Raw genomic sequence first — 24,027 nt, forward strand, 5'->3', positions numbered from 1 at the left:
TTTGTAGTCCCTTTCTGAGCAACAGACCCTTTAAATCGACGAGCCCATGTCATTGTGTTAATGCAGATTTCTGTCAGCAGCAGATCAATGGTGCCCGGGAACTCTGTGTGTGCATCAATGGCCGCTTTAATTATACTTAACACGAAGGACCCCAAGAGAAATGAAGGTCCATTTGCTTCTAGGCAAAAGAGGTTTTTTTTTGTACGAAGACTGAGCATGATATTTTGTATACTGCTTCAGATTTTCTTAAGCTGGGAGTGCTGTAAAATACTCTACTTATATAAAACTTGTTTAACATGTTTTAATAGTGGTAATAGTGCCATCTACTAAACTTTCCCAAAGGGATTATCCCATCTATTTAAGTAGAGGTTGGGTCCCGCTTCTGTAACCCCTAGCAATCATTAGCTACACAGTTCCTGTGCTCTGGGGAAGGGGTGTAGCCTGCCATCCATCCATATAGTGCGTAGATGTGACCATATTGCCAAATTGGAGCCACTGATAGAGTGCCAGAGAGATCTGTAACATCCATATGCGTTATTAGGCAAATATAGAAGCCTAGGAGACAATGGCTCATAAATACTTAAATGTAGACAGCTTAAACGTTCTGAAAATCCTTAAAGGGGTTGTGTACATCAAACAAATAATCAGCAAATAATTGATATTATTTGTAAAATGAAAAGTGATACAAATTTCAGTATACTTTCTGTATCAACACTTCAGCTTTATTATTTACTTCCTGTGGATAAACACTGGTCCATGGTCATGTGATGTCACACAGGTTCACAGCTCTTTTTTTGCTGGAATTTGCTTAAAGTGGACAACCCACTTAAGCTTTTTATAGGTTGTTAGATAAACGTGTATACTACTTGTTGGGCCACACACCTTTTTCAGAAAAACCACACCCCTTTCATCTGGTGCCTCACTCTCCGCCTCCTTGAGCTATTCAGAAAAAAAGCAGCTTAAAGGGGATTTCTGAGAATATGAGCGCCTGATACAAAGACCCATAATGTTATACATAAATGAATATAACAAAACTCAATTAGTCATTAGTCACAAAAAGGCAGCTTAAATAGCTTGATTTTATGATTCACAAAATTTTATGGGCGTTATAAAGTAGATGGAGTTATCACCAAAATGGCCGCCACTGGAAACTACAAGTCCCATGATCTTTTAATTCTCAGTAACTCCTCCTCCCTCTTATGCTCTGCTCCCAGTGATGATGTAACAGACTGTCCTGCTCTGTTACCACAGTAATAGTAATCACTGCACATTTCCTCACTGAGATGGGTCTCACCACAACACTGGATGCACTGCAACCAACCAACTACATCAAATCGGGGTGGTGATCACATGACCTGCCCAGGCAGCTGCAGGACACTTGGTCCAGCATCTCATTGGTACTTCCACTCTCATGCCTTGCAGAGGGTCATGGGACCTACATCATCCAGGGGGCAACACAAGAAGTGCCCTCCTGTGTCCAAGGAGGCCAGTTATCGGAAGCAGGTCCTGTGACAACCCAGAATTCTGATGGAGCACATGGCCTGAAATACCGTAGCGAAGTGGAAGCTGACATGTGCTACATGTGTACGTTTTCTTTCTCTCACCCCAGTCCTGGCCCCTGAGGGAAATTAAATTTTAAAACCTTGCATGTACTGTTTGTTTTTTTTCTTATTTGCAGTTTTGTTTAAAAACAGTATTGGAACAAAAAAAGTAATATCTTTCAATTCACATTGTTTTGGAGCTATATTTAAGTATATCAGGTTGCGCAGATTCTTGCACAATCACTTGAATTGGTTTCTGTGAAACAAATCTTTGCACATGTATAAGTGAGCAAATGGAAAAGGGGATTGCAATTCTGAAATCAAAATGAGATGAGGGGTGGAAGATATGGGTCTATTTATGGGATTTTCTTTGATTTTATTCTGTAGCTCCTTATAAAGTTCACATTTATGGCTGCTCTGAAAGCATGATGGGATTATTGTACAAGCAGGTACTGATGGTCCTTTGTCAAGTGGGAAGCCTCATCCCCCATATCAGTCAATGTCCAAGGAATGGAAAGACAGCGAAGATTTGCTTTTAAATTATTGAGTTGCTCTTCCTATTGTGTTATCTTACTGGAAGTTTATATCCACAGATTGTATAATTAACCACAAGCACGTAGCATTTCAGACATACTACTGACATGACTGTCATCCGTGCCCTCTATTAGCCACCAGCAGGTTCTGACATACATCAAAAACTAGGGTATCCCATGAAAGGATGGCCTCATCCATATGATATTCTTGCATTGATGAGGGTAAGCCAAAAGACTAGGACGAACCTCTTCATCTTTGTCCAGGTCAAACCCTTTCTCCTCTTTGTCCAATTGTTCCCTCCCATCCTTTAATTGTTATGCAAAGTCCAATGTGCAATTGTTAAACTGGTATTGAGATTAAAGTTGGTAATAAAAGTGTCCCGAACAGGATCCTTTCTATTGAAGAGGTGCTAATCTCACTATAAATAGCACTTTACAAAAGGCTACCAGTTGTGTCTTAACCTCCTCAGCTTTCTCACCAGGAGCTCAAGTATTATACTTTAGCCACCATAATACAGCTATAATAGATAATTGCCTTTCTTTGTTCTGCAGCTCTCCATACCTGGCCAGCTATTGTCACATATTCTGGAAATTAATTGGGCTACTTGGTTGTATTGAAGGTAGTAATTGAGGATTATAAGACATCTCCCTCGTGACCTTTCAGATCTGGATCATATTTCTGACTGTGGCATAGCCAGTTAACTACTATATGAATAATTGTGTATCCTTTTTAGAAACTTTTTTTGTAGTTAAACTCTCCTCCAAAGTCCTATAAAATGAGCAGAAACATACAGGATGGGGAGCATAATTTCAGATGCAAAAATGTGGATAGTCCGCACCAGTTTTAAAAGAGTAAAATTTCAAAATGTTTTGAAAGAACAACATTACAGTAATGTTGTGTGGAGCCTGTGCCACCTCTGCCTTATCCTGTAAATAGGGGAATCATGTCAATCATGGGAAAACTCCTTTAAAAAGGACACATTCCAACCATCTGAATAGGTCCTTAGTCACTACAGATAAAACACCGCTCTACTACAGCTCTGCTTATGGTCTTCATAACTGCAATATAGTTCTCACAGCATAAGGCTACATTCACACGAACGTATGGGGGACGTATATACGGCCGACGTATATACGGCCGATATACGTCCCCCATACACTCCTATGAGCGCACGGCACCCTACGGGAGCGGTACGGTGCAGCACACGTGCGGCACCGTACCGTTCCGTACCCGGGAAAAAGATAGGACATGTCCTATCTTTTCCCGTAATACGGGGCCGTGCGCTATAGGTTGCTATGGAGAGGGGCGGGGGTGAGCTGCGCTCACCTCCTCCTCCTCTCCCCGTACACTGCCGTTGCCCGCTACGGTACGGTACGGGCGGGCAACGGCAGTGTGAATGTAGCCTAAGAGATAAAGGACAAGGTTAGTTTTGATAATTGTGGCCAAGGCCTTTTCTTCCTCATATTCACAGCTTTAGCTCTGATGGAATGAAATGTTTGGAAACATAGATGTGCCTTTACAAGGTTCTCATCTAAGATTATGAAAATAGAAGTAACCACAGTGTTGAATTATGTCTACTATGTCTGCCTGGGGGCCATATAATAAGGAAGATCACATGCCACACGCACCTTAATTATATGAACTGGCTGGGATGGAGACATTCTATCAAAGCAGTATTTTATATTTGCATTACATAACAATATTAACCCTTTAATGACCACCATATTGTCTTTTTACGGTGGCCATTAAAGAACACCTGTCATCAGGTCTCTGCCACTAGTCCTGTCACCTCTACCTGTTGGAGCAGCTTACATAGATCCATCACAGCCTTTATCTAGTGAATTTATACATTAATCATAGCAAAATCATCATTTCTTTATTATGTAAATGAGGCTGATCACATGGTCAGAGGCTGTGATGTCACCCCTGTTACCCCTCCCCTCTCCTCCCCCTGCTCATGTCTGTGTGTAGTGTATAGTAAAGCATTGCTGGTGTGTGTGCTGCATCTGCTGACATGCGGCATCCTCCTAATACACAGAGACACAGACATCAGCTACACAAGTACCTGACATGTTCTGCTACAACATGGCTGCCTGGAGCGGTTGTATCTCTCCTATGCACACACAGGCTGCAGGGGGCGCCAGCATCAGGAAGCACATCATTATACAGCCTCACATCATTATACAGGCTGTCAGTCATGCACTGGGGGTGTGGCTGTGCCTCCCACTCATGAATAAGCTGGACAGCTTGAATATGCTAATGACTCATTGATTATCTCACATGTCATTTGCATACAGCTTTAGGACCTCATTGCTTAGCTTTACAGGCATATAGAGGGACAATGAAGGGATAGAGGCAATGCTCTCTAATGGCAGTTTCTGAAAATATATTTAGATTAGGGGGTTATTTTGCATGACGGGTTCTCTTTAAGGGTACCTCTTCTGACACAAAACCTTTTACTTCGGCACTGTGCCAGAAGAAGATATCAGGACACTTTGTCCTGCAGGTGCCAGGGCTGGGCTGTGATAATACAGCACAGCCCCAGCTCTAATACCCGAGATTGGAAATGCTTTGATTCTGGGTGTTTAACCCCTTAAACACCGCGATCGAGCATGGACCATGGTGTCTAAGCTGCTGCAATGGCAGGGGGGCGATGGTGATGCTTGCCAGCCCGGGGTCCAGTGAAGGTGATCTATTAGGCCTGCCTATTAAATGCCTGTTAGCATATAATGCACTGTACTACATACATTAAGTAGTGCAGTGCATTATATAAGAGATCAAATGATCTCAAGTCAGTGGGACAAAGTAAAATGAAAAGAAAAAAAAATAAAGTTTAATACAAAAAACCAATAAAGTCCTTTAAAAAAAAGTAACATAAACCACACAAAAAGTGCCTGCCCTTTTACCTCTACACCTCTACCAACCCAGGCTACCAAACTATAATGGTGTGCAATAAAAAAATTGAGAAAAATAAACAAAAAACCTTACCCAAATTGACAATTTTAATCATCCATCACACAAAAAATTATATTAATCAAAATCAAAGCACTTTATGAACCACTAGTGTGTACAAATAATATCTACAGGTCTTTTCACAAAAAGTAAGCCCTTACACAGCCACTTTGTCGAATAGTTTCAAAAGTTATGGTTTGTCTCATACAACTACAGTGACAGAAAAATTTAAAAGCTAGAGCTTGTAGAAAATATCGGCTGAAGAGGCAGAAAAATGGCCTGGGTATTAACCTGGAAAACAGGTGGAGGGATATGGGGTTAAATCCATTAGGGTTGTTTATAGTTACAATCTTACAATTTTGGTTGTAGAATGTATCCATAGAATGTGTAGATACAGGGGAGAAATCTATCTATGACCTTTTTTCCTCTCTTTCGTAGTGCATCATCAGGAGCCAAATTGTTTTTGCTTAACACTGACAGCAGTGTTTGGGAATATCTGGATTCTTCTCAACTTCTTCTGCTGTTGTGCAATCTAGAACTAACACACTCCTAGGAAATTAGGATTTTTTCATCTGCCAAGGTGCTAAGACCCTTACAAGATTGTTCATTTCGTATTGGGAACTTTTCCATAGCCAGTGGGGCTGAAAACTAGATAGATAGCTACAGTGCCCCATGGACCTTGGTAGAGTTTTTATTGAAATGAATAAATTCTTAACACTTTAATAGACAGCCTGTGTGAAATGTGTGGAGTGTAATATCTTGTGTAATGGATGTTTACTTCTGAGCCTGCCAGTAAGGCATAAATCCTTGCAGAGTAAAAGTGTCTCCTGTGCTTTTATCTTCAGTCTCTTGCCAGTAGTATTGATTAACCAGCCCGACTGGTTCAGGAGACATTTCTACAGTGAATACATCGGGTACCCCCCACAGAGTTTCTGCAGAGGAGTCACATGAAAGTGACCTGCCTTGCATACTTTACACAGCACACACTTATCCTACTGCATTGTACAACACCTTAAAGGAGGCCTTACTCAATATTAGATTACCTTTAACATGTGTGATCTTGTAAACCTTTATAGTTTTGTATCAGAGACTTTAGCCCATCAGCATAAAATAGCTACTTAGACACACGCCCACATTCACTGGATTCTATTAGGACAAAAATAGGGAAATGTGTGGTTACACATGATATTTACATGTGGTGTGAATATGCTCATGCAGTATAGCTTTATCTGTTGTGACTTAGAAATAGATCTTGGTCTCTGATGAATGAGTTGTAATAGCTCAGATGTGTCTGTCCTGACCATAAAAATGGCAGGCATGGGGCAAACGGCTGATATCTAAAGTTTTGGCAGGTACCCCTGGATGTGGCCACTTGGTCCGTCTGACAGGACTTGTAGATACCTTTATGGAGTCTGATCACAGTCATTCGGAAAGGTGAATTTACATGTACTATACATAGGTGCACCTGTACCAATATCAAATAGCATTGTTCTGTGTTTGTCTCAGGTGTGAACTTTCCTAGTTGGTTTCATTACATTTTGCCTTCTCTAAACAAAAAGTCATCTATGGTTTTATGTGTTTATAATGTTCTCCTTTCTTAGTTGATAAAAGATAATCTGGTATGAACAATCAAGATAAGGTGTGGAGGCAATATTTACCCAGCCAGTGTTCTGATTGTGTGACGTACTGAAAGAGAAGGAAGTGGGACACTATGAGGTGCCACAAAGTCACTTCTGTGTCTTCACACACATTCATTTCTTCATTTTTTTTTGGTTCCCAATAAATCTTTGAATTGTATGTTTGAAAGCAACTTTATTTTCACTTTGCTTTTTAATAAGAATTTTTGGTTCTGTTTTTTCTTTCTTGATCCATTACATATGTAGCATCTATTTCCTCATTCAGTTTTATGTTCTATTTAATGCAAAAATTCCTTAAAATATGGAATATCTGAAGATTATTCCGTATTGTAACCACTGTGGGCAGATGCCTCTCAAACCTCTTTTTTTAACCCATCATGTTCTAGGTGTAGGGCTAATTCAAATGTATTCCGATTGGCTTTTCTATAGTACTTTTATTATTGCGTTAATAAATATAAGCCAAAAAGTCTGTATGAATGTTTGTTGCTATTCTAGTATTTACATAAAGTATCACTTTAATACATTTCATTTACAGTGGTCCACATTTTGTCTGTAGACCCTTTTTTACATGAACATATTCTTTTTTTAAGTGAGGTATTTCAGTGCCGTATTTGGCTATATATACCTGATGTTTTTTAACATTTAAATGTAAATGGATGACCATGTTTCCCATTGTAGTGAGTGTGGCTGTGTGCTACTCGTATGAAAACGGTATGGTACACGTTGCACACGGCCGTTTCACTATGTAAGCTGTAGGTAAGTAATACAGTAAAAATGTAACAGAGTGGAGAAACGATAAACCTGAGGTATTTGTAAATTTGAGATCTTGTAAAAGACCTTTAAAACTTTGTCCACCACATTTACCAAAAGAAATGAAAGTAGAGTAAGGAAATGTTAAGTATCACTGTTACAGCCCCGTGGAGGTTTTCTTTAGTTAGTTAGCTGCTAGGAATGTGCTCGGCCAGGTCGCCTTATTTCCCCCATGTTCTTATCTCTTCTAGTCCTCTGATAAGAATAGAACGTGTTTACATGAGAAGGGGAGTAGAACATTATTGGCTGGGCTTCACATTGGTAACAAATCTTCTGAATACCAACCTGTAATTAATTTGTAGTGTTTAGAATAAGACTGTGTTATTAATCCTATATATGTCATGACTTAATGTCCATATGATCAGCCTCTGCTTCTGAGTGCACATGTGTGTTACAGGTCACTATGGCCATTTTCTATCAGACTGTCTTTACATGAACAACATCTCAAACTGTCAGAAAGTCAATGTATTCTGTTTTGAATGTTTTGTACTGTAGGAGGACAATGTGCAGTTTGCATTGTACATACTTATAACTTATTGCTGTTTGTCAGAGTTGTACAGTTTTGTTTCAATACGAGAAGTTCAACTACAGCCACATATTCATTTAAAGAGATTGTCCAGGAAATACTAATGATTACTTGATCCTATACATTTCTTGCATGGAGCTGACCCCAGTCAGTTTGTGCACCATAAACACAGATCATGGATCCAGAAGCAAACCATTCAATAATTCAATGGGATAGATAGCTTCTGTCCACTGTACATGGATCAGAATGCTTCAAGCTCTTTGCCTCATTTTTTGAGGCAGAATGATGGTGCCACATTGTTCACATGAATAACAGATTACTGTCCTTCTGATATATGTATACAAATCTAAACAATGTATCCTTCAGAGTATATTGCCTTAGATACGGTATATGATTTCTGATGTCTACAAGGAGAGTGACATGTTACCTTATCCCACACTTTGTGTCCTGCCCATATATTTTAAACAATGCATTTTCCTCTTAGGCTAGCTTGTCTCTGAGAGCGCATTAGTCAGCGTTTCCTCGGTAAATGCTAATACAGGTGGCTTCAACTTTTGTACAGGTTTTTCTTCCTTGAGGCCCAGACTTTAGTGAAGGAGGAATATAGAAGTGACGGTTACAGTACAGAGAGGGGTGGGGTCCATTTCTATTTGAACATAAACTGCAGACACGTCAGAGGATCGTTTCTTTCATGTTTTCTAGGGGTTTTTTTCTCTTTTGAGAAATCCTTTCATCCTATATTGGTTTTGGCATTTTTGTGTTTTATCTGGAATTGACTGTTTCCTACCACTACAGATGGAATACTACAAAGTATTGTATATTGTCGATATGTTGTAGATGTCATGATCATGTCTATCAGTATAGTAACTGTGTTGTTGGAAAAGATGATAATAATAGAATAAAATAAAGCTAAGAGACTGGATAGTTAGTGCTATATATTGACAGAAAAGATGCTTGAAAATTGGTAAATTTTGGGCTGAATGTAGTCATAGCTTTTGATTTGGATATATAGGTTTGGGTTTTATTTACAAAAAGAATGACTTATATTTGGTGGCCTTATAAGAAAATCAAAGCCTCTTTTTACCAGCCTGAATCATCTCCTGATAAAATACCCATAACTTTTAATAATAATAATAATTCTTTATTTATATAGCGCCTACAGATTATGCAGCGCTACACAGAGTTTGCCAAATCTGTCCCTGTCCTTAATGGGGCTCACAATCTAATCAACCTACCAGTATGTTTTGAAGTCTGAGAGGAAACCGGAAGACCCAGGAGAAACCCACGCAAACACAGAGAGAACATACAAACTCTTTGCAAATGTTGACCCTGGGCTTGAACCTTGGTCCCCAGCACTGCAAGGCTGTAATGCTAACCATTAAACCATGGTCTTCCCACTGAATTGTGCATTCATTAGCAGGTACATTAGAGTTCTAATGGACAAACCATAATTGGACAGATTATATTCTAGGCGCTTCTTTCCAACTATGTGGGATCTATTATACACTTACTTGTGTTGAGGCCTCCCTGTGTTTTTATTTGTGGGATCTTTGTGTAACTTTTACATAACACACTCCATTTGGTAATACCAAAGTGAGTGTCTGTGTCCAAAATGAGCTGTAACTATCTACTCTAAGGCTGCATTCACATGAATGTATGGGGGACGTATATACAGCATATATACTTCCCCCATACACTTCTACGGGCTCACAGCCCTGTACGGGAGCGGTACATGTCCTATCTTCCTACATAATACGGTGCCATGCGCTGTATATTCCTATGGATTAGGGTGAGGGTGAGCTGCGCTCATACCCTGCTCCTCTACGCGGCGCCAATGTATGCCCGCCGTACTACGGTACGGCAGGCATATATCGTGTGAATGTAGCCTAACCCTGTACCCCTTTTCTGTTTCTTAACATATTAACATATGGGCTTCGCATATTCTTCTGGGATTCTTCCGGGTCTTTACATATAAAGATAGCATTCTGTGCCTAATGTACTTAAAGCTACGTCCCTTACAAAGTAATTGTCTGACTAGAAAGCTCAAAAATATTCTGCCATTGAGAAATACTGAAAGCTCTTTGAGACTTTGTAACCCAGCAAAACTGATTGAAATTAGAATTAAGTAATTTCTTTACTTCTGTAAAGGTAGCATTTATAAAAATAGATAAATAATGGCGTATGTGTTTTGCTGCTGCCGCTATGCTTCTTTTCTTGGGCAAGAGGGCAAAATTTGCCTCATCTGCCTAGGGCACCAAAATACCTTGCCCCAGCCCTTGTAGCTGGCTCCTATAGTGAGCAGTCAGGTCTTTATCTAAACATAGTCATGACACCACCCAAAACCTGTGAAACTGTATCTAGGACAGAAATCAACAGTGGCTGCAGGCAGTGGAATACCAGCACATGAAATGCACAGGGATAAGCCTTGTATTAACCCTTACCTTGCCCATTATAGCCTTGCCTTTTTAATTTTTCCTAAAGAAAGTGTGGCTCCATTTAAGTTTTTATGTAACTACTGAGCTTGTAGCAGTAAAGGCGAGAAACTTGCCCATCAATTCCATGTAAATAGACGTGAACACCAACAAATCGTTAAAGCGAGACGCTTTGTTTTCATGTACACATACCAATAGTTATGACTGCTAGTTGGTTGACCTTGTTACTTTCTTTGATCTCCTCCCCACATCATGTACCGGAACTTAATAAGCACTTCACTATTATTTCAGTGATGGTAATGGACCTACAGCCAGTGAGCGGGATTGGAGAGGTCAAGCTACTAGCTGGTTATATTATTTAGTACTATGTCGCTTTAGTTTAGTATTCATCTACTATTCACTGCTGCGTGTGTCACCTGTCAATCCACCTGTAAGTAAGTAGTCTATCATATGTAACCACAAGATCCTGTACCTCCACTTAGAGGAAGTGCACAGCACTGCATGTACAGTTGTGCCACAACTATGGGAGGAATTCCTCTATTGACAAGTGTCTGATTTGCAGGAGGTCAGCAGGAGGGAAACAATAAATCTGATGTGACAGCTGCTCAAGGGTTAACATGGGTAACCAGATTGGTTTTGGGTAGCAGCTGTAATATCACTGTATTAAGTGACTGTACTGTGTAGAAACACAACAATTCACCAAACTAACAACAGATTACAAGTCACCTGGTACAATATAGTACAGGGTTGAGAAAATAAGAGAAAAAATAGTTCAGCTCACTAGAAAGTAGAAAAATACCGATGTATGGACCAGCTGTGTCGGAAACGGGGATACTGGTTAGAGTTATACATGGATTTAAACAAAAGAAAGGTTTAAAGCCTATCTTTTGGATATACTACCTACCGGCTGCTGGACTTTTTTTCCAGCTGTGGTAGTATAGGGTTGTACAGTAATGTTAGTGATACATATTCAAAAGATCAATATTTTGGAATAACAATTTGCAATAAATTGTCACTATTGAGTAAAGGTGGTCAGACAGATTAACCCTTTCATCACTTAGGGACATTGGTACCTCAGTGTCCAGCTCAATTTTCACAGTTTGGTAATGCTCTTCTTGAAATGATCATATCTTCAGCTTCACATATAATGACAATTTTTACTTTATTTGGGATAGATGCGGAATGCCTCTGCAGCACCTTCTTCATCCTGCCTTCAGCTGACAGGCTGGAGGAGGGGGCACACTTCACACTTTGGCATCATATTCAAGAGGATAATCTCCCCCTTGATATCCCATCAGGGTTATGTTTCTAGGTGTAACAGAACCAGACATGTTTACTGTTAAAGTTAGTCAGGAATGGAGAGGTGTGTATAAAAATCGTTCTTTTTTTACAGCAAACTTGACAGTGGGTGTCTCCAGTTCTGAAACACCATAGAGATGTCATATTAAAGATCTTCTAGATGCCACCATTTAAAAAATATTGGCAGCATTTGAAGTGAGCCTCTCTCATGACATCTGCACAGGCTGTAGGCAATTAGGACATTTATAAAAGGGGTTAATTTTTTCTGAGCTTGATCGAATATGGATGTGAAGGCTCCAACTTTATAAAATGGTGTCTGGTCTTCATGTCGACAAAATTCTCATCAAGTTGCCGTTTAAAGGGGCTGTACAGCATCTATAAGTTTAAACTAATAATTCCAGCCTAGGTTTAATATGCATTAAGTTTATATACACCATATTTTTGGGTTAAATGTTTGTGGATAGTTATTTTCAAAATCGCTTTTTACCTTATAATCCACACGGCACTTACAGTGGTAAGGCCCCCGGTCGTTACCAAGGAGATTGGGGGGTAGAAAAAAGTTGGCAAGCAGTGATAAATGATTTTAATAGCCTTAAACTAGGGTGTTTTGGTTATTGATGAAAAGGCTTATTAACCCCGTAGCGCTCCGTGCTGTACTAGACTGACACTGCTAATACCCTTCAATACATCAGTATTGCATGCGTGGCTGCATTGTGGAGAGACATGTAATCCATTACCTGAGCTTATACTTTCTTATTTAGGGTTTCTGACCTCGGCCAGGGACAATATACTATACATGGAGAAGCCGGCAGCGATTGTGCAATATATGCGATGCTTCCGGCTTCTCAGAGGGGTGCGGTGGGGGAGTGTCGGCCAGCCCTCTCATGAATATACCCGACTGCGCAGTGGATACGAGTATTATGACCTCTTATTTGATAAGAGGTCAGATCCTCTAGTAACAACTTTCACAACATAAATGAAAATTAATTTAACATATATGGAAAGAGGCTGGGGGGTCTTTTTTGGGGGGAACAGGTCTGCTTTAAAGTTAAACTATAAAATATAAACATTAAAAATTATTTATGAAAGCCTTAATTTTCCCTGAAGTGTATAGGCAACTAAAGGTAACCATATGGAGTAGAAACTTCTTGAAACTTGCCAACTTGTGATCCATAAATCAGTAATGTTGTACAGCAGTGCCCATCACTAACAAGAAGATCCGTTTCCATTAGAGGAAGTTTCTATACATTACATTATCTGCAGTTTATTATCACTCACCAAGTGTTCTAAATATTGAGTGTTTACTGCTGTATTTAGGCAGAAACATGGTTGTTGTCTTATTTTATTTCACTGTTGCCTAAATCTACATATTGTTTGCTTCATAAATTATTTCAAAATGATTATTTTTTCATTAATCCTTTTTCTGTGAAATCAGCCTGTGGCACAAAACACATTATGGTTTGTTGACAGATGTTCTCTGTACAAACAGAACCTGCCATTCCTTACATTTTTAGTTGACATTTTAGCACCTCTGTGGCCTATTGTGCTTTATAATGATATTAATTTGAGTGTTATTGTATTTATGTATGTGTATATATATATATATATATATATATATATATATATATATATTCATAAATACAATAACACTCAAATTAATATCATTATAAAGCACAATAGGCCACAGAGGCCACAATACAGTAAAAACCAATATATATATATATATATATATATATATATATATGTTTTTACTGTATGTTCTATAAAGGTTAAGGGTCAGTTTATACATAGGAAATGAATAACTCCCTAGATTGGGATTTCAACCTGCCTTATCCTTTTGTTCTTTATAAGATACTGAGGCCACTGCCATTCAGCACACATACATCCTTATTTTAAACAATTGTACTTGTCTATCAGTTAAAACGTAACTTTGCCTGTACTGCTTGAGCTGGTCACTGTTGGAGGGGTTAGCAGAGTTTTCAGTGACCCCAGACAGTCCTGTACAGTACAATCACATTGTTTCATCTCTCTAAAACAGGAAACACATTTTAGTAATGATTAAAGTGTTGTTCTCCATTCTAGTGGCAACAGTCCAAAACTAATGTCACTTTCCCTTACATGTGTCTAATGTGATGTCACTAATTCCAGGAGCGAATGCAAACAATACATGTTTGTAGATTTGTCCTACCCGTGATGTCCTTAGGCACCTGCTGGGTTTGCTCAGCATTTTTTCCACATGGATTGTAAAGGGTGGCAGATTATCTTTTTTATATTCATACGCTGTAAACAATTTTTAGATATGCATTTAAAATTAAAATATAAATTAAAAATAAAATTAAATATGAAATATTAAAAAGAAGCTTTATTATTTTTATTTTGAAATATTAATAAATTTGCTATCACGTAGGAGCTTGTAGGTTTTTGTCTAATTGAATGTCTAATTGAATCAATGGAGATTGTGCCTTCACAAATAATAACCCTGTTTATCCAAATATTTTCTGTGACTATATTAACTTCTACATTTGTTCTAATGATTTAATTGACAATATTTTTAGCAATTAATGTGGCAGATATTTAATTTTCTAACCTTTTAAAGAAATTTTCTCTTCGCCTTACAAACTTTGTAAAATAATATTATTGTCTTATGTTGATTTTGTGTTCTTCTTTCCATAGACGGGGTTCACAGTGTTACTGCTCACTGCACCTTACGAGTTACTATCATTACGGATGACATGCTGACCAACAGTATCACAGTCCGGCTAGAAAACATGTCTCAGGAGAAGTTCCTATCCCCACTTCTTTCCCTGTTTGTGGAAGGAGTAGCCACCGTGTTGTCTACAACCAAGGAGGGAATCTTTGTCTTTAATATACAAAATGACACCGACGTAAGCTCCAACATACTGAATGTCACCTTTTCTGCCTTACTCCCTGGTGGGGTCCGTAACAAATTCTTCCATTCTGAAGATCTCCAAGAACAAATTTACCTAAACAGGACCCTGCTTACACTGATTTCCACTCAACGTGTCCTGCCATTTGATGATAACATTTGTCTGAGAGAACCTTGTGAAAATTACATGAAGTGCGTGTCTGTATTAAAATTTGACAGTTCAGCTCCATTCATTAGCTCCAATACAGTACTTTTCCGCCCTATTCACCCCATCAATGGATTGCGCTGCCGCTGCCCTCCAGGATTTACTGGGGATTACTGTGAAACAGAGATTGACCTCTGTTACTCCAATCCTTGTGGAAATAATGGACTGTGCCGCAGCAAGGAAGGTGGCTACTCTTGCGAATGTAATGAAGAATATACAGGTATGGCTACTTATTCTTAAAAAGGAAGACAAGATAACCCAGGCCCCACATGTATATTTCTAGTTGTGACATGTAAAACCTGTTACAGTAATCAGATTAGTTACACAAATCAGTTTTGCGTTAGGGTCACTAGTCAAGCATTTGGCAATAGCTGAAAAGTTAAGTATCACTGAACCTAGAAAAGAAATAAAAATGGAAACTATTTTGTATATGTTTAGGAAATGAATGTGGTTTAGCTTTGTTGTGTTTTTATTTCATGCTGGAGTTGTAAAAGTTATTTTCCAGGTATAACAGAGGGTTCAGGACCTTTGTCAGTAGACCAGAGTGCGTTGTAAAGAATGTCTCTCTCTTTAGTAGACCTGCCCTGTCCTGCATCACACAGGCAACTCATCGTGATGTTTGATGTTTGATTTTCCCCGTGGTGGTATTGTTGAAAAAATTCTCTTAATGTTACATGTTGGGAGACACCTCGTGATCAGATAGCTATCAATGGTATTGTCTAACATGTTGGAGAACCCCATAAACTTTACAGTCAGGTGCCACCATGACTTTTTATGTTGATAAGTGAAGTGTCCATAGTAACTGGGTTGTGGAAACACATCTGCTGCCTTGTATTTCTTTCAGAACACAAGCATGTTAAAGGGGTATTCTCATGTGGGCATTCACATTCAGTGTCATTAATCTGCCAACTATAAACATTTCTTCAATTAGATGTTCTAATGAATCCTGTGGTAATGAACGCTAAATCCAGGAGGTCAGGCAGGACTCAATAGCGCATGTCTGGCCACTGCTGCCAAAATGTGAGATGTTCGTATCCGAGGAAGTTATCTCGTTTCTAAGGGACAACATGGCTACATTTATGAGAAATTATCTTCACACAGCAACGTTTTTTAATGACATCCAATTGAAGAAATGTTTACATATGGTATATGAATTAAATTAAATTTGAATGGCCAGCTGAGAATACCCCTTTAAAATCCATAATCTTAAAGGAAACCTTCCATGAGGAATTTACCATAAAAAGTAGATCTGATGGTAGATTCATTCTGACTGCCTCTACCCTTATCTGTAATTTAATAATCCTGGAACCTAATCTAACTTGTTAAAAACGTTTATTTTAGTAATATATAAATTAACTGGGGCGTGGAGTTGCCTTAGCTCCCAGTGCCCAGCCAGACTAGTACCCCAGTAGCCTCTGCAGTTAATTTACATATTACTAAAATAAAGTTTTTAAAAAGTTAGGTTAAGTTACTTATTATGGCAGAGGCAGGCAGGAGGAATCTACCACCAGATCTACTTCTGATTGTAGATTCCGCATGGTAGGTTTCCTTTAGTTAAGTTGGAGACAATTGGTCTGCGACTGTATGCTTAAGATTGGTAACCTCTAAAGTATGATTTAGTTTTTTGTCTTCTTTGTTGTGTAGACTGCATGCCCTGACATAAGCGGAGAATCTGATGTGTGCAGTAGATGATATAGATGAATGCCCCTGACTACCCATTTGCCTGCTGTAGCCTGTCACTGCCCTCTGCACTGACCTTTGATGCCTGGACTGACTGCAGCAGTTACATGGATAAAGATCAGCACCAGATATCAAAGTGTCTTAGGCTGGATAATAAATCTGACCTAGTCTAAAACTCATGTTTAACCACACAGGTAGCCCATGTAATTTAACCTTTACATTGTGGTTACCTCAATATCTGCTAGATAACTGATAAAAAAGGAACTGGAAATCCACGATCAATATATAATAGCCATTATTTATACACAAAGAACAACATATTTAAAATCAGGAGTACCAGAATGCCACAAGATTAAAACAGTAAGGGATTTATCCAGGTAAAGGGTAAGGAAAAAAGTGCAACATTCTCTTTTAATCATAAACTGATCCAGAATGGTTACACATTTCCCTAAAACAAATAAATGAACCAAGTATAGGCAGTCTATATAAAGTGTCTAAGCAACTTATATATTGTGTTCAATACCTGACTTCCCAGCCTCGACACTTGTTTCTCGAAGGGCTTCATCAGGAGGTTACTGAGCGCTCTATAATTTTTGTACACGTTAAGGAATATACACTGCCCGGTGCTAGCTTGGGCACCACCATCTTGCCGCAGATCATTGCTCCCCGTGACGTCATCAGGGAGCGGCGATCCGTCGCTATGACAGGCTCGGTCTTACGCAGACCCGAGCCTGTCTCGTTTTAATCAATTTATTACAATGTGCTAATTGCACATTGTAATGAATGACGAGGAAAATCCCCATATACTGCCATACTGTTGTATGGCAGTATATGATAGGATCGATCAGACAACCTAGGGTCAAAGTACCCTAGGCAGTCTGAAAAATATTATAAAATTATAATCAAAAAAACATAAAAATTCAAATCACCCCCCTTTCCCTAAAACTGATATAAATATAAATAAAAAGTAAAAATCATAAACACATTAGGTATCGCCGCGTCCAAAAATGCCTGATCAATCAAAATATAATAACATTTTTTCACTGCATTAAACCCCATAACGGGAAATAGCGCCCAAAGTCGAAAACGGCACTTTTTTGCCATTTTGAAAAATATAAAAAAATCAATAAAAAGTGATCAAAAGGTCGCACAGTCCCAACACCATCAAAAGTGGCAAAAAATGCTACCACTCACAGCGCCATACACCAAAGTATGAAAAAGTTATTGGCGCCAGAAATTGGCAAAGTTAAAAAAAAAAAAAATTGTAAAGGAGGTTTTAATTTTTGTAAATGTATGAAGTCGTAATAAAACCTATACAAATTTGTTATCCCCATGATTGCATCGACCCAGGGAATAAAGTAGACATGTCACATGTCAGTGAAAGCCGTAAAATCCAAGCCCACAAGAAAACGTTGCAAATGCGTTTTTTCACTATTTTCACTGCATTTGGAATTTTTTTTCCCGCTTCCCAGTACACGACATGGAATATTAAATACCGTCACTATGAAGTGCAATTTTTTACACAAAAATTAAGCTGTCACAGAGCTCTTTATGTGGAAAAATAAAAAAGTTATAGATTTTTGAAGGTCGTGAGTGAAAAATGGAAGTGAAAATACTAAAAAGGACCAGGTCGTTAAGGTGTTAAACAACTAGAAAATGTGTTGTGAGGCAGATTTACACTAGAATCTGGAGTGTTTTGTTTATCGAAACACAAATTTTTAGGCCAGCTTGTAAAAATGTATGTACCAAGCAATGAAAGAAGTACCCTCGGTATATAGGCCTTTTTATGCAGTATTGCTGAATAGGACAGTGTCAGGCAATGAGGGATCACCAATACACACTACTTGCACAAAGTAGAGACGGTGAGGTGGAGTTGAGTCTTCCAGGGGTGTCCTGTGTGCAGTGAAGGAGTGGAGACAGGATCATTGTTGTCACGAGTTTAAGAAGAGATCGCCTCATGCATATTAATAAAAAACAAGACAAAACAAGCCACATGTCCTTCCACAATTCTCTAGGGTTTGTAGTCACCCGGTCATTTCAGAGCCTGTGCAAGTTTTGTTGGGGTGATACCCTGTTCCCTTGTTGCATGTAAGGTTTCCTCAGGCCCCTTAAAGTAATTTTTAGCAGTTGTGTTATCTGTGTAGCTGTGAGCTGCGGCCTCTTGCTGCATGTTAATGTGAACCATTGTTCAGCCCGTGAATGAACTTGCAGTTGAATAATCCTGTTGGTGTGGTAATGCTGGAAGGAATGTAGAGTCCTCGCTTTTCACATTACCCTTTCAACGGACAGAATTTCGGAAATATGTTACTGCAAAATGTTACAATCTGTCATCCTACCGATAGGAGTTACTAAGGACTGATGATAGGGAGTGCAACAGAGATAGCGTTCAGAGCATGAAACCTAGCCGAACCTAACCAAACTTAAAAAATCCCCAAACCATTTCCTTTGGAGGATAATCATTTTCTAATGTCATTGTCCTTGCTCCTAATTCTTTGAAGGTCCTTCCTTGGCCTCCAGCAATTATTAGTAATTTATACATGATGAAAGTTACCTTATCTTCACAGTCTTCTGTTTCTTACACAAAGGTAAACCGATCCACAAGGTGCATTTTTGGTGGTAACTTGACAACAGGGTAATTAAGATTTCAGGTTTTTTTTTTCTTAAATTATTATTCAGAAATGTAATAGTCAAAATAGCTGCAGTTTATAAATGAAGGAGTCATCCAGACTTTTTGTATTCCTGACCAATCCAGTATATAGTCTATCATTATTACTTCCTGGGTCTGATCCTAAGCACTGGTCAGGTGTGGCCCACATGCTGCATTTTGTAGAAATATATTGTCATAACTCCAGTATGTACAAAATGAAGAGCCTATCCCATATTCCATATCTTTGTGGTCCCTTTATCCAGAGAGATTTTGAGAATCTAAAATGATGGCCTATCATTGGTTAGATAATCTTATTTGCATTTTATTATATGCTTTAAAAACAAACTGCTTGAGGCCTATAATAAGGATATGGTCACACCTGGAGCATTGCCAGAAAAATGGATTTGCAGGCATGTTGCATGTTGAAAGTTTATCCTGGATTTTTATGACATTGAGGTTGTTAACTTTGAGTGCATTTATAGGTCTTTTCTGCTTTGAATTTTCTGTTTGTATGTAGATTTTGATCTACCATCAAAATCAAATATGATTAACCAGTGACTAGTAGATCCACTGTGACTATGGTAATATTCTTATATTTGTTATCTATGGCCTTCTTTCTTCTAAAGTCAACTTTTTAAATTATGCTAATAAAGAACCCCTCTGTACCCCGGCTTCATAGACTATTCAAGTGTCTCACGTTCCCCCTCTGCTCCCTTATTACTTCCGCTCTTCCTCTGCCTGATGTAATCTCATTGCAGTTTCAGTACACAGAGGGAGGGGGTAAATGCTCCAGAACAGTGTAACAGCCTGTGAATCGACAGCACAGAGGGGTTCTGGTAATGCCTCCATAACCCATTAGAATAATTATAGAAGTTGATTTTAAGTGTCACTGGTTTTCATGCTGGAATTTGATATCCTAAATATTTAGTTTGTTTTATTTGCAAAAAAAATTGTAATAAAATAAACCCATGATTTGTAAAGCGCTGTGGAATTGATGCGCTATATAAATAAAGATTATTATTATTAGTATTAGTATTATTAAACCCATTATTCTGTAATTATGGCGTTCCTGTCATTTTCAACATATCTCAGGACTAGCAGTTACTCGTTTTATGCAATTCACATAAAGCAAAGCTAGTAGTTATAGTAATACTTTCTAATGACCACAGGAAGGCTTCCCTCCTTCCATGTAATCCATCTTTAGCCCTTTACTAAAGTCCTATGTAAGATTAAGGTGGAAAACCTCAGCAGGATGTTTTAGAAATGATTTAGAAGATTGCAGAAATCCTCAAGTCTTGTCTTCAAGGCGCCTTCCATCCCACATGCTAGGTAGCACATATGTCTGGAATATTGTTACCTGGTGTCTTGTGGATTGTCCCTGTCAGTACTTTTTACCAGGCACCAGGGAGGCAGGTTTGCTTTGTGACACTATTCAGAAGCAATTTGTGGTTTAATGTACAATAATTAGACTGTGTCCGCTTGTCGTAGAGACATTACCTGAGGATGTTTACCTGTGGTGGTTCTACCACTGCTTCCCATGTCTGCCAGGGCTCATCTTTCAGAGTCTGCTGTCTAGTGCTTCCAGGGACACTATGACGGTGCTTCTGGGCTGGATTATAAATAATGGCTATATCCTTATTATGTCCTTGACTTTGCTAACAAAAGGGTCAGTGACTGGCAATTAATCAGTATAAGGGATAAGCGATTTTGGATATCTGAGCACCCAGCTTGGAAATGATAAGTGTTACTATAGTGAAGGGTTTTGTTTTCCAGCCTTCTATTTGTAAAGAAGACATCTTGTCCTATCATTTTCCTTTATTTTCTCATTTGGCCCAAGGGTTTCTTCTGGTAAAGAGATTAGTCACCGTTGGTCAAACATCTCACTGAGCTACCTATATCAGTTCAGTCTTCTGACCTGTATGTATCTCCATGGAGAAACACCTTGCCTCACTATGTTTAGCTTTAATCTCAAAACGGTATTTTAACTTTCTTTCTGAGCAATTGATAATGCGGTCTAGGGTGTACTACTTGTTGTGTGGTTTAATCTGATGAGTGGAAACAGGTATGAAGGGGGCCCAAAAAAATCCAATGTGGTATACTGTTTGTCATACATAGCATCCATGACCTACTAACATGTGACCCCCTGCTTGATAATCCGCACCTAAACTGTTGCCCCAAGAGCTACTGAATAAATAATAATAATCTTTATTGATGATATATAATAAAAATTACAAACTGTGAGAGAAAATAGTGGTCCCGATGTAAGGGTGTCTACAGGATACAGTACATAAGTGGATTATAAGACACAGAGACCAACAAAAACAGTTCTTGTTGTGTGGTGCACATTAACAAGGGAATTTGTCAACAGGATCCCTTTGAGTGATAGCAGGGATCAGATTCTGCTAAAGGGAGAGAAGTAAGGTTTCATACATATAATATATATATATATATATATATATATATATATATATATATGACAGTAAATCTTAAGTGGACTCACTCTCTCCCATGGCAGTGCAGTTTGGATTTATTCCACTTTTTTCTTGCATGCGTTTTGAGGGTAAGCGAATGTCCTACTCTGAGATAGGGCAGCAGATATCATCTGGCAGGTTCCCTCTAAGTGAAAGGCTTGTACAGTGAAGGTCTGTAAGATTATACAACATATATGTTAATGAATGTTCAAGGTGGACTCAATTTTACAGAGATACTGTAAATTTACTGTAAATTTAATTTACTGTAAATGTTAACAGATTTTTGTTGTTTATTAAGTTAAGATTACATATACGATAAGTCACAGTTATTGGAGGTGGTGACTATAATTTACATTGTTGTGTGGTATTTTTATTTTATTCAATATTTACAGTAGATATCTAATCTTAATGTTATCCAAAAACATGCGGTGAGGCAGAACTCCAATAGGTTCAATGTGGTCTTTTATTCATCCATGGCAAATAAGGTGCAACGTTTCAGCTCGTCGGTGGAGCTATTTTCAAGCAATAATTAATAAGAATGTTATAATGTCCTGCAGGCGTTTAGTAAGGATAATAGCAGTTTAGAGTTTTATGTTTTGTAATAAAGCGTTGCCTTCTTTTTCTTTTCCTCAGGAGAACACTGTGAAGTGAGCTCACGATCTGGACGCTGTGTCCCAGGGGTTTGCAAGAATGGTGGCACTTGTGTTAACCTGCTTATTGGAGGATTTATGTGCAACTGTCCCCCTGGAGAGTTTGAGAAACCCTACTGTGAAATGACCACAAGAAGCTTCCCCCCACAATCTTTTGTTACTTTCAAAGGATTAAGACAACGCTTTCATTTCACAGTCTCTCTTATGTAAGTAACTGTGTTACGAGTATTAGGAGCTCCAGCAATCCAAAGGAAATAAGTCTCCCCAGTGTTCTCACAATGTGGGATCCCGCTAATAAGTAACAATGATGCTATTAGTGGTTGTCAATGTCATTTACAGTTTATACTATAAGGACTTCCAATGCCACTGCTTAGCACAGTTTCTATTTCATAGGGGGAGAATCTCACCTGCGGAACACACGACTACATTACACATAGGATCTGACAGACAAGTCACTGGAGGGCACTACTGTTAACATCTACAATGAACTCTGCAGATTTGTATAAAATCACGACCAAAAACATCTTGCAGGCCTGATACCAAAATAGAGACTCCAGCAAAGTTAATAGGATTGTTTAAATGCATTGGCGTCCATTGTGTTCATTTTTCATTAAGTGGGGAAATAGAGACTGAAGCCTAAACAAAGCCTAAAAAGACAACAAAATAGTAATCTACTTAAATACTAAATGTTCTGTTTAGTTCTTTGCATTTACGAAAGATTGAGTTGACACCAACACATTATCAGTACAATCCTATCATAGTGTAATGAAAGTTGAAATGGCTAGCTTGGTCTTAAAAAGTTTTACAAATAGTACACAAAGCAAGTCCATACAGCAGCAGATAACAAGACACACAATTAATATATAAGGGGCTTTTATTTATGGGCATTATAGTGATGATGGGGTTAAATAAAGGACATGGAGGGCAGCAGAAAAACTGAATAATATTTTAACCATTTTTCCCTGTTTTTCCCTTTCAAGTTTTGTTGCCACCTGAAAGCCTAATATACAAACAAAATAATAAACTACCGTAAACTGCTAAAAAGAGTGTCAGGCTTAGAGGTTGTGGATCCTCTGAACCACTGCGGACGATGGCACAAGCCACTACCTGGGACCGGAGTCTAAGTGGCACCCGGTTTTCACCAGAGCCCGCCGCAAAGCGGGTTGGACTTGCTGCGGCGTGGTACCACCAGGTCGTTCCGCAGGCGTGACTTGTCCGCAGTGGCAGCCAAGGTCGTGGTACAGAATCGGCAGGCAATCTCGTAGTCGGGGTCAGGCAGGAGGTCAGGACGGGCAGCACAGGTTCGTAGTCAGAGTCGTAGCAACAGGTCAGGACAGGCGGCACAGGAGCGTAGTCAGAAACGGAGCAGGGGTCACAACAGGAAATCTCAAGAACAGCACAAGGCATCAAAACAGCTTTCTCAAGGGCGCAAGGCACAAAGATCCGGCAGGGCTTGCAGGAAGAGGCAGGCTTAAATAGAATTGGACAATTTGGCCAGCGCCAAGTAATGGCGCACTGGCCCTTTAAATTTCCTAGAAGTGTCGCGCGCGCGCCCAGAGGCACGGGACCGCGCGCGCACGGAGCGAGGCCGGGAGCGGGGAGAGGTGAGATGCGCTGGCGTGCCGCCTGCGGGGAGCGAGAGGCACGGGTGAGCCCGCGACCCGCGATGTGGGTCGCGGGTCCACCCGTGACAGTACCCCCCCCCTTCGGCCTCCCTCTCTTCTTGGGTTGAAGAAATCTCTGCAGAAGATCACGG

The 24,027-nt window shown here is 39.2% G+C and overlaps 1 protein-coding gene across 5 annotated transcripts in view; it reads left to right on the top strand.

Annotated features, from left to right (window-relative positions):
• CELSR1 (cadherin EGF LAG seven-pass G-type receptor 1) overlaps positions 1–24,027 on the top strand; it is a 101,042-nt gene that overhangs the window by 22,396 nt on the left and 54,619 nt on the right. For all 5 annotated transcript variants that reach the window (XM_072147099.1, XM_072147100.1, XM_072147101.1 and 2 more), the window contains exons 2-3: positions 14,405–15,043; positions 22,255–22,477. In XM_072147099.1, coding sequence (XP_072003200.1) covers positions 14,405–15,043; positions 22,255–22,477 — 862 coding nt within the window. The remainder of the gene's footprint in view (positions 1–14,404; positions 15,044–22,254; positions 22,478–24,027) is intronic.

This window comes from Engystomops pustulosus, chromosome 4, assembly GCF_040894005.1.
Source record: "Engystomops pustulosus chromosome 4, aEngPut4.maternal, whole genome shotgun sequence".
Lineage (NCBI taxonomy): Eukaryota > Metazoa > Chordata > Amphibia > Anura > Leptodactylidae > Engystomops > Engystomops pustulosus.